The following is a 17,767-nucleotide window of genomic DNA, read 5'->3' on the forward strand; positions in this document are numbered from 1 at the left end:
GAGGAAGAGAGTGTTAACATGCAACAAATGTCTCCTGCCCAGCTCAGAATGCATCAGACTGTAGTCAAATGTTGCCACAACAGGAACGATGGCCCGCACTATGAAAATAAGACCCAGGTTGTGAACTTTTCAATTTTGTGTTTTTTTCAGGAATCTTTCTCTTCATTCTCTTTGGGGTACAATTTGCTCAGTTTGGCTGTTACCTTACTGTCAAAGCAGTGAAATTAGGAGGCACACAAGTAGACAGCACACATTCCTTCATAAAAAAAACAACTATTGAGTTAGATTGACAGGATTGTGTAGATACAGTAGTACTGAAGTGAGTGTTAGCAGTAGAGGATCTATGGCTGGTCAGAGGTGAGGGCAGAGCAGCACTGATCTGTTCCGTTTCCCTTCGTCAGAACAGAAACTGTCAGGACTGTCGGCTCTCTGAAGCTGAGCTGAGTGGTCTTGTTCGGGAGCAGGGCCTTCTATTTCACCTGATCCCTTTTTTTTTTTTACTATTTCATATTCACAGAAAGGTTCAGTTGTTCCTTCATCTAACATGCAAGTGAGCATTTAAACCTTCACTGAATGATTTCTGCAATAAAACAGAGCAGGTTCCATGTAAATCTCCAGAACACTGGGAGAGCTCAGGTTCATGTTGGGCCTGTTCAGGGGACACCTGATTCTCTTCAAGATGACTGATCAAGAGGTTTACACACTGGGACAACTTCATTATAAATATAGTGGAGCCTCATGTATAAACGTTTTCATACAGTCAACACTGACATCATGCACAAAACAGCAGATACATGCATACATTTACCTGTTCTTTACATGTATAGTATAGTATGCTTCAAACTTCTTTGTAATAACTACATTTCTGCATGCATGTCATCTTAAGTTTCCAAATATTAGTGGATTTGTGTTTACCCTTATCTTCTTTGACATCAACTGGAAATAGTTGACACATCTAAGGCTGAATTTTAGTTTAATTCAATTCATTTTTTAATTGACTTACATTATATTTTTATTATATCAAGTGCTAGCTTTGCTGACTGTCAGGGCCGTTTATAGCTTTTTGGAGGCCCTATACAAAACCTTTTTTTTGGGGGGGGGGCGGAGGGGGATTCAGTAGGGGGATTCCAAACCCTCTAAAGTGGTGCACGGGCATGCATTTGACATTTAATACATTGCATCTGGTGCACTTTAAAAGGAAATAAGGCTAGAACCATGAAAAACATCCTTTTTTTCTCTAAAATTCAAATCAGAAATCTCAAGTTGACCCCAGAAAATTATAATAAATAGGAATCACTGGGCCTGCCCATGTGAGTGACGCAGTGACAGCAACAGTCTTACTTTGAATAGCAGTGGGAATACTGAACACATATCATCACTACATTACACTGTTTGTGGGCCCTTTGGGGGCCCTGTGCAACTGCAAAGCCTGCATATGGCAAGAAACAGCCCTGCTGAAAGTGAACGGATCAGATGTTCATCTTGCTTGGAAGGACACCACCATGAATACATCACCAAACATGACATGGTGAAAAGAAACGAAAGGTGAGTTCAAATATCCTTGGGGGTCTTGAAAGTCGCTTATAAACTATATTATTTATTTACTTTTTTTTTAAACTTTTTTTACATCAGAGTTGGAGCAGGACTGTATCCAACAATTGTTGGAACTAAATGAAGAGGAGGAAACAGCTGTGTGTTCTTTAGATGTCATCAGATGACACACTGTAAAAATTAGTTTGTTTACACACTGAATGGGTCTGTCTCTCCAAAATCATCACTAAACATGATGTACAACATGTGCAGACAGATAATATTTGCTAACTTGCACACAGTCTTAATGTTGATGCATCGTTTATACATGAGGCGTCTCATCTTTGGCAAATAAATTGTTATGTAGGTAAAAACAAGGGCCAAATGTGCAGGGGGACATGTACATGGGGACACAGGGGGACATGCCTTTAATAATTTATCTTTCATTAATTAAGTTAAAATATCAACATACTCAGGAGCATGTTCTTATAAAATCTGGGGAGCTTTCAGTTGGGAAACATTGAGCCTACCAACTCAAGTACAATCGATTGTCTGAGTAAGAAGCAAAGTTGGGTTTCATTGAGCAGTGCAGAGGTGAGGGCGGGCGTCAGAATGCAGAGTGGCCTGATTATGTGGGAAATTAACCCGTTTGTGATTACAGAAATTTTAAAATAGACATCTTGTTTCATTTGTATTAATATACTGTATATAGCAAAACAAATGTACTTCATTATGATGCAATAACTATTAAATCTTCTCTACTGGAGGTGACCAGATGGGTTTGTTTAAAACATTCTGATTTGGTCTACAGAGCATTCATCTCATTCATTTGCATACCAAACCCCCTCTAATACACCCCGTAAAGCAGTTAGCAGAGGGTTTCTCTTCATTTGTTTCAGATGTCAGCACACACAGCAGACCTGTGAGTCCTGCTCTCCAGTGAAATGCTACGCAGATGATCGAAGACGTTCAGACGCGTTCTTGTTCCCAGTTTAGCAGCTTGTCAGTCGGGGAAGATGATGACACACAGCAGCAGCTATTCCCACACCAGCGGAGATGGAGGCATTTCAGAGGGCTGAGCCACGGTGGAGCTGTTCAGAACCAGGCCAACAAGTGGGTGAAGTTAATATTAGCTATTAAGCTGTCTATCAGAAACGCACATTTATTACTGGCTTAAAGGTGGAATGGTTAGTCATGTTGTGTTCCACAAATGTTAAAAATACGTTTAAAGATATACTTACATGCTGCACGTTGTATACAGACTATATTGTTCGAAACCACCCACTCCACGTGTACACACTATACATATATATACATATATATTATTTTTATTTTATTACATCACTCATTCAATGTTTATTCCTCTGTACTATTTGTATTTATTTACAATGTACAGAAACAGGTGACTGGTGTTCTGTTGTGTTTTAGATATATTTACATTCATATGTACACACCTATTTTTCACCTGTTTGTATGTATATCAATGATTCTTGAAAATTTGGACAAATCATGTCCTACACAAAAATGTTTAAAAATAATTAATACTAACACTCGAATTCCAGTTTTTTGGTGAAAACATAGGATTTATATCAAATATATGTAGTTTACGAAATGTTTTGTTCTGTTTTATTTTTTTTATTCCTAAACTTGCTCTGTGTTAGAAAACAACCCTGTCCCAGACAAGAATTCACAACTTCAAACAATTTAAAAGCCTTCAAAATCTAAAACTAACAATTCCTACTGAAAACAAAGGCATTAAAATGTGTTGCTCTAATCATCTTTGTTTTAAATATGATTTTTTATGAAAATGTTGAGCCCAGAGTCGACTCTGTCAGATTTTTACAAAAACATTATTTAATCAGGCATAAAAAGGGTTAACTACACCCTAAGAACCCCTACTGCTCGAGCACAGGTAAACTTCCTCTTTTGAGACAAATTCATTGAATGATATTTCTATCAGATGTGTCTCAACCAGAACATGTCAACTCTGTAGCCCTTCTAAATCAAAGAATTATGCCTTAAAATGATCTATTTTGATTAACATTAAGAGAACTTGAGAGAATAGCCAAGACTTTGATCTTTTAAAATATATTTTCCAGCATAATTAAAGAGTAAAAGTCAAAACTCAAATTCAAAACTTCAAAATAGGGTTTTATCCCAATTCTCAAGACCCTCTTTGTTCAGCTTTATTGTTACTTTTTTAAGCGGTATGTCTATTTTTTTGTATGTTGTTGCACAAAACAATAAGGAAAATACAAAAATCCTATGTTGGATTCAGAGGTTTGTCTGTCTGGGGTGAATGATGTTGAAGTTTTAAACCATTGGGCCTCATGCAAGAAGCACTGTTACAAACAGATTTGTTCTTGTGTGTATGACTGATTTAGGAGAACTTATGGCATTCACCATTTTTTTTTCCAGATACAAACACAATTTATGAACTCATAAAGTTCTTTTTACTCTTCGATACCATTCACTAAATACATACACTTCCTGACATGTGGGGCAGGAAGCGCAGCCTATATGGTAAATACTGGGGCATTAATTATGCTAATTTACAGGTGTCATGCACATGCACTCAGATACATACAGGTGGATCATTTACACGGTTCTCTGAAGTTATAAGTGTTTGCTGAATCTGACGTGGCCTGTTCATATGAGCTTTTCTTATGAAAACCAGTAAGAGAGATGTAAGATAAGAATATGAAAATATTCTTGCATGAGGCCCATTAGGTGGTGCAGTTAAAAGATTATTATACGTTTACATATTGGGAAATTTGAACTTCATACTTTCTGGAACTAGTGTCAGTGATGACAGACTGTAGCTGGAGAGCAGTAAAAACTAACAGGAAGAAACCTTCAAAAGAGCTCTCTACAGTTTTAGGAAACACTCATGTCCTCTGACCCAGATTCAGATGACACTATTATCAATGTAATGTATGTACAAAGGGTATGTAGCTTGCTTTGCTTAGCTTAGCATAAGGACTGGAAGCAGAGAACCTGTTAACCTAGCTTCAACAAAAGGTAAAGAAGAAACAAGGTGTTTGATGATGTTTCATCAACACATACAGAATCTTTAGTTGTACAACCTGCTGTAAATCCTTCTGTGTATTTAAGAGCCTCCTACCTGATAAAGCTTTTGAAAGCAGCCGACTGAGGGTTAATGCAGAGTGGCACTCGACTCCCCTTTTGCTGTTCCAAGATGAACTGATGGATGATCTCTGTGAGGGAGAAACACAGAGCAGCAGAGACAGATGAATAAACTCATTCTTACTTACTGTGGGCTAAAGTCACAATCTGGCCCTGAATGTCAACACAGCTTTGGTTTTTTTTAAACAGAAAAACTTCTGTGCTATATTAAGTGTTTTTGTTTTCATCTCTAAGACTTTTATTTCCAAAGACAGCTTGGCCGTGGACTATGTTTGGTATGTTTGGCTTAATTTTTGATTGAGAGATTCTTCCTCTGCCAAAGAATCGTTCTGTAGATGCTACTATCTGCTAGTGATGGTTCTATCTTCTGTTCTTTCTTTTCATTCCAATAAACACTCACAAGTGAAAGAGTAATATTGCATTTAGTAGAATATTCTACATCCATCTCTGGCAGACTGTGTTGTTCAGTGAATGTGAATCAAACAGGCTGCATTTTCTTATTATGGGAGGAATCACAAGAGTAAACAGTTGCAACAGTTTGAAATCCCATCATTAGTCTTAAAATGTGTTTAATACAGCAGCTCAGCAGATAAACGCACCTTTGACCTGTCTCACAGAGCTCAGGTTCTTCTCAAAGCCGTCGTCAAACTTGGGATTAGTGACGGGCTCAAAGTCACTGGTGTAAACTCGGCCGGAGGATGTGGTGTAGCAGCATTTGCACATGCATGTGTGGTAGCGAAGCCGCCCCTCGTCCAGGTAAGGGTGAGCCAGAGCATCCTTAGCTGAAATCCTCTTTGACTACAAACACACAAATTGTATGTGATTAACAAGGCTATTAACTACACTTCACATTCATCTCTGACTGAAAGCAGCCATTCCCAAAGACTGGGTCATGACTCACAGGTGGGTCACAAGAGATTCCATTTGGGTCGCCACATAAATAAAAAACTACAACAGAAATTTTGCAAGTTTTTTATGTTTTATGTCAGCAGTACAGCTTTTATAAAGCATTTAAAATGTGTATATTGTTTTACTGATGAAGGGACAAAAGCAAGAGGCTGTTTATTCTGCCTTAACGCACTAATTTTGTCTCATTTATGAAGGAGACTAAAATGGCCTATATTGTTTTAAAACAATAACATGTCCTGTTATCTGAGCCTAAATGCATTTATTTCTCATTCATTAGGTATTCAAAGTGTGTTTATTAGGGATGTAATGATTCACTCATGCATCTGATGCATCGGACTGTAATGTGTAAGATATGAGTGCCTCGGTTCAGACGGCCTGTATTGGTAAAAAGCTGAACATGAATTGGAAATAAATTGATGCAACACTAGCATATCGATAAACCTCATTAGGATGCACGTTTCATTTTTGGCATCAGGGAGCTGCTGCTGTAACGTCCCTCCGTCTTCTCCTCCTGTCTCTGCCTGCACCGCTCTTACTGGATGCCTGCTGCTGCGCTCACACAAAACAAGCGCTCCCTCCTCCCTCACCTGTGTCTCCTCTTCACTTACTTAAAACAGACGGCGCAGAAAACACTGACAGAAGTGACATTGTATCACGTCGCACCACCAAACTTTCATAACGCACAAGTGTAGAATAAGTATTGTTTCATAAGAAAGATGAGAAACGCTGCTGCAGATCATTTATGCAAAATGTGTCTGACAGCAGAGAACAGAGACACGAGTCTGACCCACAGAGACGTCATGTCACTGTGAGAGCAGGTAACACAGAGCATCACTGTTCCTCCACTAATCAAAACCACAGCACTCTTCATATGAAACAGAGCAGCAGATCATCTTACTGCAAAAATGCTGATATTTTAAACAGTTTTAAAGTTTCTCATTTATCTCATCTCATTTACACATGAGACTCATAATAAGATGTTAACACCACTGTAATGTCTCCTTCTCTCTGTCTCTACTGTTACTACATTTAGTTAAACTAACAGCACTCTACAAATGTCGCATTAACTGAATCAAAATGTAAAGATTCACACACTGCATTGTCTTATATTGCATCATATCATATCGTATCATGACAGAGCTGAATGGAATCGAACCGAATAGTTGGCCGTTTTATTTTTTAAGATTTTAAGACATATCGTATTTTTGAACATGTATCGATATACGTACGGAATTGGTCTCAGTCAGTGAGATACACACCCATAGTGTTTATGTTTTCAATAACAGGCCTCCAGATTAGGGCTGCAAATAAGTTTTCATGACAGATTAATCTGTCTATTATTTTCTCAATTAATCAATTAGATGATTGATTTATAAAATGGTGATAAATGTTGATCAGCATTTCCCAAAGTTCAAGATGACGTCCTCAAATCTGCATCTAAAATATGTTCAGTTAATTGTCAGAGAGGAGCAAAGAGCCAGAAAATGTTCACATTTAAGATGCTGAAAAAACAGAGAAACTGGACATTTCTTTCTTTAAAAAAAATGACTTAAACTGATTAATCGATAATCAAAATAGTTGGCAATTAATTTAATAATGAATTCATAATGGATTAATCACTGCAGCTCTAGTCAAGATAATATAAGGTGATGTGTAAATGGTAGTAAAATGATCAGGAATGTTCATTTATGACTCCCCAGAAAAAAAACAAAAAGTTTGGGAAACTCAACACTGACTTAAAATACATGTGAAGAGAAATAAAATAGAAAATTTGTTCAACTACTAAGGGACAGTATAAAAATAGGTTGGGAGTATTAATGTTAACCAGTCTGAATGGAGCTCCAGTGTGTCTTTGATCTGATCTGCTTTGTTGCTTGTTTCTTCTGTTGTGTTGTGTTGATCAGTACAGAACACATCTCTAATTATACTCAGTGACTCACTCAATGGGCTTCATTCATTAACAAAACAGAATGCAAAACTATGTATAAGAGAATGACTCACCGGATCAAACACCAGCATCCTGCAGAGGAGGTGGACAGCTTCATGGGTCGCTTGGCTAGACAGTGTGTACAGAACAGGAAGGGATGGCTGCAGACAAAACAAACACGACAACATCAACCACCCTCCCATCTCGTTCCTCCTGCTGTATCAAATGTACATGGAGAATAGCTTGGAATTCACTGCATTCTTAAAAATTGTGCCATGAACTGCGGCTCTGAGCCAGCAGACTGACTGTGATGGAGGTGCACTCCCATCCAAAAAGCTTGGATGAAAGTGTCTAAATCATCAGTTTTGCAGCTGTTAAATGTGAAACTAAATATATTCTGTTTAATTACAAGAAAACATGACTGAGTATCTGAAAGGTCAATTCACACTTAAACTTCTTTTCACATATCAAAGTGTTTTTGAGTATGTTTTTACAGACATTTTTCACTCAGTCCCGTGAAGTGGGTTTTGATTTTTACACTTCAGTTATGCTGTAAAGTATATTTTAAAAGATCAAACTCTTGGCTATTAAACCCTGAAACATGCCAACCTCCTGGAGATGAACTTTTTTTAATTAAAATTCACAGCATAGTCGTAGTGAGCAGGCATTTATTTTTTGTTGACATGTGAGACACATCTGACAGAGACATTTCTTGGTCGGACCTGATTAGTCCCAGTTCTCAAGAATGGGTGTTTTATTATCTATTTATTTCTATAACTGATCTATAACTGATCACACACTCTACCAAGTCCAGTTGCGTACGACAACCTTTTCTATGAATACCATGACCTGTATGACTGAGAATCTTCACAAACATATAACTGATCACAGACAGGACTTCCAAAAAGTCAGGCCCACAGCAGGACACGGGTTCAGGGAGGGGTGGAAGCTGTTCTTGAATGTGGGGGCATGGCTCCAGTACAGGAGGGCAGCCAAAATAGGGAGTGAGGGCATGGTGGATGTTGGGCCTCCGCTCACTTCCATTCTGTGCTTTGCGTGGAATTCAACATTGGCAAAGTCACAGCATCAACAGATAGCAAATACGTGTGTGCTGTTGACTCATAAAACACACTTAAAAGCAGCGAGCTGATTCCCGTGTGTGGCACTTCCTGAAGCGCCCACATTTCACATGGAAAGAGACGGCCACTCATCTGCATTCACACAGATCTGGGGGTTAGTTCAGCCCTGCCCAAAGATAGCAAAACATTTATTTAAATGGAAAACAGTGATTCGTGAACACCCTGTTTCACCAGTGCAGCCTTTTTAATACGGTGGGTTTATAAAAATATCATTACTGATTGGGTATCAGCTCTGACACAGCCACCAGACATGAGAAAACATAAATCAAAGCCTGTTTCACACTGTTTCAAGGAAATATGTCATGGAGGCAAACAGAGCACACCAATTTGAACATGCCCCAGAGCTGCTGTTAGGTACACAGGTACATTCATCTTGTGAAAGTATCATGGCTGCCGCTGGGACAGTGTGTCTGGTCTGGTGTCAGATGGGAGGCTGAGTTTTGTGAAAACGTGTGGCCATAGGAGGAGCAGTGCCTGGGTTAGGAGAAGGTAATGGGCCAGGGGCACGTTCAGTTTGAAGATGGTGTGCATTGTTTTGTCACAGTTTCCAGTTTGAACAACATGTTTCCTCAAAATGGTGTGAAATGGAGTGAAATGGGCTTTGAGGTATTTTCTTTCTTGTTTGTTGGGTGTGTCAGAGCTGTTACCCAATCAGTGACCTACATAAACACCGCTGTATGAAAAAGCCAGTGCAGTGCTTGTGTAACACAACAAGGTGTTAAATGCACCACAGTTTCTGTTTTAATGTTTTCACACACTTTGTCAGGCCTAATTGCTCCCCAGATTTATTTAAAGAGGGTGTAGCTGCAGTAGGTGCAGGGGCACGTTCAGTCTGACATCGTTGTACACCTGTTTGCTACCGTTTCCAGATTGAACGGCACACTTCCATAAAACATTGTGCAACGGGCTGCGAGATCAATTTTCTGTTATTTGGTGGGTGTGCCAAAAGTGTTACCCAATCAGCAGCAATGTATATATAACCTATATATAACCACGGCCACATGACAAAGGCGTTGCAGTGCTTTCGCACACAACAGGGTTTTCAACACAACACAGTTTCTATTTGAATATATGTTTTGCCACATTTTGTTGGGCCTGAATGTGCCTCAGATTTATCTGAGGAGGATGTAGCTGCAGTAGGAGCTGGGGCACGTTCAATCTGAAAACATTCTGCACTAGTTTGCTACGGTTTCCAGATCGAATGGCAAGTTTCCACAAAATGGCATGAAATGGTGTGCTCTCTTGTTTGGTGTGTGTGCCACAGGTGTGCCCCAATCAGCAGCGATGTATTCATAAATACTGCCATATTTAAAAGGCGTTGTAGTGCAGTGCACTTGTGTACACAACAGGGTGTCCAACACACCACCATTTCTATTTAAAAATATGTTTTGATATGTTTCGTCAGGGCTGAATGCAGCCCTGGTTCTGAGTGGGTGGGGCCTGGTGCCTGACGTGACAGCAGGACTGGAACTGGAGGAGGAATCAGACCCAAACATGGCTGTGGTGCCACTGCACACACTACTGCCACAGGCCACATGTTCCAAGATGGCAGCATCTGGGCAGGTTTCAGGGAATTATCCAGCTGCTACTGTTTCTAACACTAAGATCTACGAGATCATCTCTCTCACTGTGGTCTTTACTGGTGCCACACCTAGACATGACTTTTGAACCAAGCACAAGTCAGTTTGTACAGTAGTGCCACCTACTGGCTGCAGAATGTCAGCAGAAACAATCAATTTCAGGTAAGAATCCAACATAGATTTGACCTTATTCAAAATATTAAGTCTGTCAATTTATCTCTCCTAAGACATAAAGCTGAATAAGAAAACCTTACATTTGATTTAGAAATGCTTTCTTACTTCACAGCCTTGCAAAGTCACCTTTGATCTTTAACTGGGTTTGTGTTCCAGGCTGTCATTAACACAATTAAGCAAATAATCCTGCATCAGGGCAGCAGGCCACAGCACTGCCTGTTGTATAAACCATCGCAGGGCTTGAAAGAGCTCAGCTCCCTTCTGACATCTTAGCTAGCTTGTGATTCTCTGTCTCTGTCACGTACAGATTCTGAAACATAGCAGGGCTGTCATGGTTTTTGTTCTGCCCACCTTGTTTGGTCTTTGTCAACATAACAGGCAGATCTGCTATTAGGAGAAGAGGACAGCCCAGGATCATTTCATCTTTTCAGACAGGCAGATGGGGGCTCCATGCTCACCTGTTTGTGAGGTCCTCTGAGAATGTGTGCACGAGCGCCTTCACACGCGGTCCTCATGGCCTCCATAGAAGGAGTCCCCAAAAGGTCAGTGATTAAATCCAGCTACAAAACAACAAGACAAAAAAAAGACACGTCACAGACAGCAGAGTAAGAGACATTTATATACCTCAAACTGCAGTGTAATTTACTTTCACCAAAGTGTTGCACACTCATTTGTACTTTGTATGCCCGTATTCAAATAATGGCACAGAGGAGTGAGAGACATGGTCAACACAACAACAACAACAATACCAGGGTTCTTACACCTTTTCTGAAGTCAAATTCAAGCACTTTTCAGGCATTTTCAGGCTTTTCCAGCACCTTACAGTGGTGGTAAGTGACATATTTATACAAATATACATGCTCAACATGTTGAAATCAGATGTTATTGTGCTATAAACAACCTAAAATGTGTTTCATCACAGATTTCTACAACAGAAAAACGATAAAAGGAAAACAACAGTTCATCAAAATGTGACTCCTGTCTGTATGTAGACTTGGCATCCTATTAGAGCTACAACAATTAATCAATTATTAATTGATAAGTAAGTTGATTGTCAACTATTTTGATAACTAATTAATTGGTTTGATTATTAATTAATTAATTTATTTATTTTTTAGAAAAAAAAGTCAGAATTCTGATATTGTCTGGTTTCTTTACTCCTTGCTGACAGTAAACTGAATATTTTTGAGTTTTGTGGACAAAACAAGACATTTGATGACATCATAGGTCATTGGAAATGACCAACAGATTAACGACAACGAAAATAAATTATGACAGGAAAGATTGTGACAGGACTGATTAATCGATTAATCAGTTTGAGTTGTTTTTTAAGAAAAACAATGTCCAAATTCTCTGACTTCAGTTGTTGTGAAAGTAATGCAATTACAGTTTCAAGCAGTTTTAAGCACTTCATTCAAAATCCAAGCACTTTTCAACCCTTGAAAATACTACATTAAAATTCAAGTGTTTTCAAGGATTTCCAGTTAGAACCCTGAAATACAGGCTGGTCTCTAATAAAGGCAGTTTAAAAACACTGAGTGGGGTGAAATGAACTGAACTCTAACAGCTCACGTGTTGAACTCAGTGTGGTGTCCATTTCCACAGCTCTGATTCCACCACTCATACTCACCACTCTGCTGAGAACACTCTCTCTTTTTAACACAAATGTTTTATTCAACAATTCATTATGATCGCATCCATTTTGTTTTTTCAGTTAAGTTACCATGAATTAACTTAACAGCCTTCTGCAGATGTTTCAAATTAAAACTAGTGGTAGTGGAGGGTTCATGATTTTTTGAGCCTGTGAAATGCTTTTAATGTGTATCATTTATACTGTAAGTGTGGTGACTCACTGACAGTAGATGGTGATCGAAAAAACTATGAAATGGACGTGTTTGGAAACAATTTGCGAATAATTGAGTGTTGTGGAAAAAAAACATTTGTGAATTTATCAGTAGATGAGAAGTAACTAAGTACAAATACTTAATTTCTGTATTTAAGTAGATTTTTCAGGTATCTGTACTTTACTTGAGTAACTTTTTACTTTTACTCACTACATTTTAACACAAATATCTGCACTTTATACTACTTACATTTTCAAGCTCATTACTTTAGTTTTGATGGGAATGATTGATTATTTTTTATTTTGCATCATCATGCACTGATTTCAACCTAATTAGATGGACAATCTCACATGGAAAAGACACAAGTATCTGTCCTTGTACTACATAAAGAATGTGTGTACTGTTGTCACCTCTGGAGTTTAACAAGACAAGAAGACTTAACAGAGAGAAAGTGTTGAGGTTGTATCAGCAGTGAGTGAAAACAGGACCCAGGGTGAACTTCACCTCTTGACAAATGTCAGCTCAGATCAGCTCCAGTTAAGGTGACCAAATGTCCCACTTAATGTGCGACTGCACAGCATTTTTATCCTGTCCCACATATTGAGACGATGTCTCATATTTTGATTGGCTCTAGTTGTCAAAAGTCAAACCACAGTGGGACAGATGCTTTTCTAAAATCTTGCTTTTATCCAAAGCAGTGCAGGGCTGTGTTTGACGTCAATCAACCCGTTAACCTGTCACCATCTTCGCTGCCTACGCTACACCCAGTGGGGAAAACTGAGAGTCACTACAAAGATTTAGGTGGAATATGATGGAAACCACCACAAAGAAAAGGCTACAGCTACAACTACGACTGGGAAATGACTTGTAAGTGGGTGAAGCCAGTGAAAGGTGATTCTCAGAGAGGTTTTCACAAAATTTAAGTTCCTTTTTAATTACACATGAGGTGTCAGTTTCACAAGAAAGTGTGGCTCAAAAAGAGGGGTACTGATCTATGGTTTCATTCCCATTGAAGCCCAAAGACAAAGATGACTCACCACATTTATGCCACACAGATGAGAACAGCAGCTGAAATAACTTGTGTTTACCACACTGTGCAGCACTCCCAGTCACACAGGTCAGCAGACTGTGGTAACCTGTGTTCTTCATTGTTTATTGTGTGTTGGCTGCAACTGTGGCTGCACAATTACTTACAATGTTATCAAAATCTTAATAAAGCCAAGTGCAATATCAAAATCATAGAACCTGAACCAAATTGCAACTTTTTGAGAAAGGAAAAATGTGTGAGAACAGCACTATTATGAAGTAAATCTCTAGTCTGAAGTAAACTAAAAATCTTTTTCTCTGAATGTAAAAATGTTTGTTTGGTGCAGAGCCCTCAAAAATATCATACAATCACAATTTTAATAGTTTTTCTTTTTAGTAAAAATGAAAACTGTAATGCAAAGATGATCATTCCCACCAATCGCATTGCTCATCGGAAATGCAGTTTCAGTCAAAGTAATCCCAATGACTTCTTTACCATATCATACAGCCCTAACTGCAACTAACAATTCATCTGTAGATTATTTTCTTAATTAGTTGACGAGTTGTTTGGTCTATAAAATGTCTGCCCTATAAATCATGTTTGTTGGACGTACATTGACAAGTTTTTCCCTTAACAATTATTTTCAATATCATTCAGTCTGTTGAGCATTTTCTCACTAATCGAATAGTTGTTTAGTCCATGAAATGTCAGAAAGTGTTGATTAAAGTCCAAGACGACGTCCTCAAATGTCTTGTTTTGTCCACAACTCAAAGATATTCAGTTTACTGTCAGAGAGGAGTAAAGAAACCAGAAAATATTCACATTTAAGAAGCTGAAATCAGAGACTTTTTTTTAAGAAGTAACTCAAACCAATTAATCAATCAGCAAAATAGTCGACAATTTACTTACTTATCGATTAAATAATGATTAATTTTTGCAGCTCTTACAGGATGCCAGGTCTACTCACACACAGGTGTCATATTTTGAAACATGAAACTTTGTTTTCCTCTAATTTGTCTCCCTGCTGTAGAATTCTGTCATAAAACATAATTGGACCTTTTTTTTTTCTTAAAAAATTACTCAAACCAATTAATCGATTATCACAGCAGCTGACAATTAATTTAATAGCTTACAGCTAATTGATTAATTGTTGCTGCTCTACCTGTATGCAGCTGAATCAACCAGAGGGAAAAGTACAGAGTTATTTTTATCTAAGGGGAAAAACACAGATGTTAAATGGACATCAAAATTTTAGACTCCTGTGTCCACATTGTCCCATAAAGAGACTCTGTGTCCCACATTTGGCCAGCTGGAAGCTTGTCATCCCAGCTCTAACCCTCACAACTCTCCAAAGGATGAGAGGTTATGATAATGGAATGGACATACAGTGTGTAAGGTATTTTTATACTAATTCACAATTATTTTTGAATTATTACTGATTCAAATATATTCACGTCACTCTGACTGAAGTTGTCTCTTGTCTCGTCTCAGTTACCTGCTGAATGGGACTTTGGGCTTGGAAGAGGATGCGTCGGCCCAGCAGCTCAGCAAAGATGCAGCCCACAGACCAGATATCGATGGAGTTGGAGTAGTGGCGGCTCCCCATGAGGATCTCAGGAGCTCGGTAGTACTGTGTCACCACTTCCTGAGTCATGTGCCGTGCCTCGTCTGACTCCTCCACCCGGGCCAGGCCGAAGTCACAGATCTGGAAGACAGTCATTCACATGTTCAGTGCAACTGTTCTGTTCTCTTGTTTCCCCTCGCAGCTACGCTGACAACTAATACTAGCAACCAGCCCCAGATCTCTGCAGCTCAGATGGAAACAACCACTGTGTGTGGACCCTATGACTCACAGGGTGCAAGAGTTGCATCGTGAAGCACAGTTTGACACACATTTCCCACACACAGACTATACTTGGGCAGTCCACCCGTGTATATTAACGGCTGTTTTTGAGTTTGCTCCAGATCTGTCTTGAAGAACAGCACACACACAGTTATAAAAACTCCCTCAATGACTCAGATCTTTGGAAGGCCTGCAAAGTTTAGAATTTGGTGACACTGTGCCAAAGATGATAAATAACAGTAAATAATTATAGCTCCTAGGTAGGATATGAAAATTTCTGTCTTTGGTATCTCAGAATGGCAGTCAGTGTTGTGCATAAACGCACCGAAAGAGCGGCGTTCATCGAGCCTGCTTATATTTTTTGTGAATGGTGAACTGAACAGACCAGTTTGCCATTAATGAACATAAGTGGTTCACTCCCGAAAGATAACGGCATTCATATCGTCAGCTGATTAGAACCAAGTGTGATCACAGCGGAGACAGACAGAGCTGCGAATATGGACAGGAATGTCAGCGTGGCATAAAAACTTTGGTTTATCCTGCAGCCTGAAGTCTCTGAATGATTCTGAAAAAATATCTAACTGCGATTATTTTAACGGATACTGCAATTACAGTATAATTTGTATGGAAGCCAAAAATTGTGATTTTCTATCTCATAATTTCGAATTTTTATCTCATAATTATGATTTACCATGGGGATATTTTTTCTTTCAGTGGCAGAAATGGGCTTCAATATATTTGTGATATTTGAGGTACTGATAATTTTTACATCATTATTCTTATTCTGATTAAAAAACACATTAAAATGACAATGGTGTGGGGTTTTTTTACAGGAATTTGTACCAAGTTTTAAATTTGTAGAATCTGATGTGTAGGACAGAACATCTCTGCCTCACCACATTCATTCACTTTTGAGTTTGAAGTTTTTTGACACAAGAAATGTTGCACCTCCTGTGGTTTGAAATTTACAGGAAGCCATATTGCACTTTTGATAAAATTCTGGTTAACTGTACAGCCCTGATCTGAACTACACTGAAGACTGGAGATTGTATGAAAGTGACATAAAGTCCTACAGATCTGTGTTAGATTCACCCTTCTCCTCTGTCTCCTCTCCCTCTTCATCTCACCGCAGCTCTCATGTCCTATGGGGCGTTCAATTGGCACTGGAAAGTCAGTATTTTGAGTTCTGAGATGGAAATTTCAACAGTTTGTTGATGTTCACGTTTGCTGTAGTGTAAAACGATCTCAAATTGTTGTGAATTGTTGCTAATAACTACCGATATGAATAATCCTTGGAGTTCAAATTAAAACATCATGCACCACTCAGTGTGACATTGTTACAAAGTCTCTGGTCAGAGGAGGTTCTCTTTCATTTAGATTTATTTAAAAACTGAAGAAATGAATGTGAACTAGTTCATTTTCATTTGTGTGCACTGAACTTTGAGCAGCTCTTTTTAAGTGTGAACTTGTACAACACTGATGGCAGGATCTAAAATGACACCGTCACACACACACACAAAAAAAGCAGAGACAGTGAAGGCGCTAAAAGCCACACAGACTGGATTGTGTCAATTTTCTACAAACACAATTACAACCCCCCAGCACAGTTTGAAAGCTGCAAAAGCTACAAATGTAGAGGCTTTAACCACCATCCATCACTCACGTTAGTTTTCTGGGCAGCTTACATTAATCCTCACATAAAAACATCAGATACCCAGTTGAAAGCAGCGTTACATCCACCAGCAGAGACCACTGATCACTGATATACACGATTCTACTTATTGACGGGAGTGCAACAGCTGATTCAGCTAAATCAACTTGTGGAGAAGAGCTGTTTTGGGTGGAGGAAGAAACTGTTTGACCGGTCAAACTGCAGATACATACAGGTCAGTGTCATACTTTCCAGCCCTCTCAATTTTCCCAGGAGACTCCTAATTTTTATCATCTTCTCCCCGTTTCCTCCTGGGATCACAATTCTCCTGTATTTCTCCTAAATTTATAACAAATTATCACAACTTTTTGTCCTTTTCATTATGCCATACAGACAGCAATACAGCTACACCAAACCAGACTCCTGTTTCTTCAGGAAAGTTTTAAAGGAAAGGAGCATACATTTTGTAAAATATGCCATGTCAATTTTCTTTGAGGGGCAAGGCAAAAAATAAACCAATGAAAGAAAACTGATCAATATTAGTTAATAGCAGGCCTCCCTATTTTTGAGGTCTCAATGTTGGAAGGTATGGAGTAATTTCTTGATGAAAAAGGCTGTATGCTGATAGTGTAGTAGTAGTAGTAGTAGTAGTAGTAGTAGTAGTAGTTTTAGTGCTGTTGCATTGTGTCCACTGTAGACTAAATAACTAACTCGCTCAACTACAGGCTGTAAAATGACCACAGAGCTGAATCTGATTCTTTCTGACACAGCCTGATCAAGAAATAAGTCTTAAAATATACAATTAATTGACTATGGCGGCAGGACTGACAGAGGCTTGTGTTACTGTGATGTTGTCCTCCTGTGGAGACACAAACATTCAGTTGACATATGAACAGCCTGTTCCACTCACCTTGAGCACACAGTTGCTGTTGACCAGAAGGTTTCCAGGCTTGATGTCTCGGTGGAGAATGCCAGCAGAATGAAGGTATTTGAGTC

The 17,767-nt window shown here is 38.9% G+C and overlaps 1 protein-coding gene across 1 annotated transcript in view; it reads right to left on the minus strand.

Moving 5' to 3' along the window:
- Positions 1-400: 400 nt before the first annotated feature.
- The window catches only part of nlk2 (nemo-like kinase, type 2), a 35,303-nt gene continuing 17,936 nt past the window's right edge, over positions 401-17,767 (minus strand). The window contains exons 5-11 of the mRNA XM_084716767.1: positions 17,682-17,767; positions 14,773-14,982; positions 10,865-10,966; positions 7,588-7,674; positions 5,277-5,475; positions 4,655-4,748; positions 401-2,621 (exon numbers count right to left, since the gene is read on the minus strand). Of these exons, the coding sequence (XP_084572893.1) occupies positions 2,567-2,621; positions 4,655-4,748; positions 5,277-5,475; positions 7,588-7,674; positions 10,865-10,966; positions 14,773-14,982; positions 17,682-17,767 (833 nt within the window). The 3' untranslated portion in view covers positions 401-2,566. The remainder of the gene's footprint in view (positions 2,622-4,654; positions 4,749-5,276; positions 5,476-7,587; positions 7,675-10,864; positions 10,967-14,772; positions 14,983-17,681) is intronic.

This window comes from Lutjanus erythropterus, chromosome 4, assembly GCF_056507025.1.
Source record: "Lutjanus erythropterus isolate fLutEry1 chromosome 4, fLutEry1.hap2, whole genome shotgun sequence".
In the NCBI taxonomy this organism is placed as follows: Eukaryota; Metazoa; Chordata; class Actinopteri; order Lutjaniformes; family Lutjanidae; genus Lutjanus; species Lutjanus erythropterus.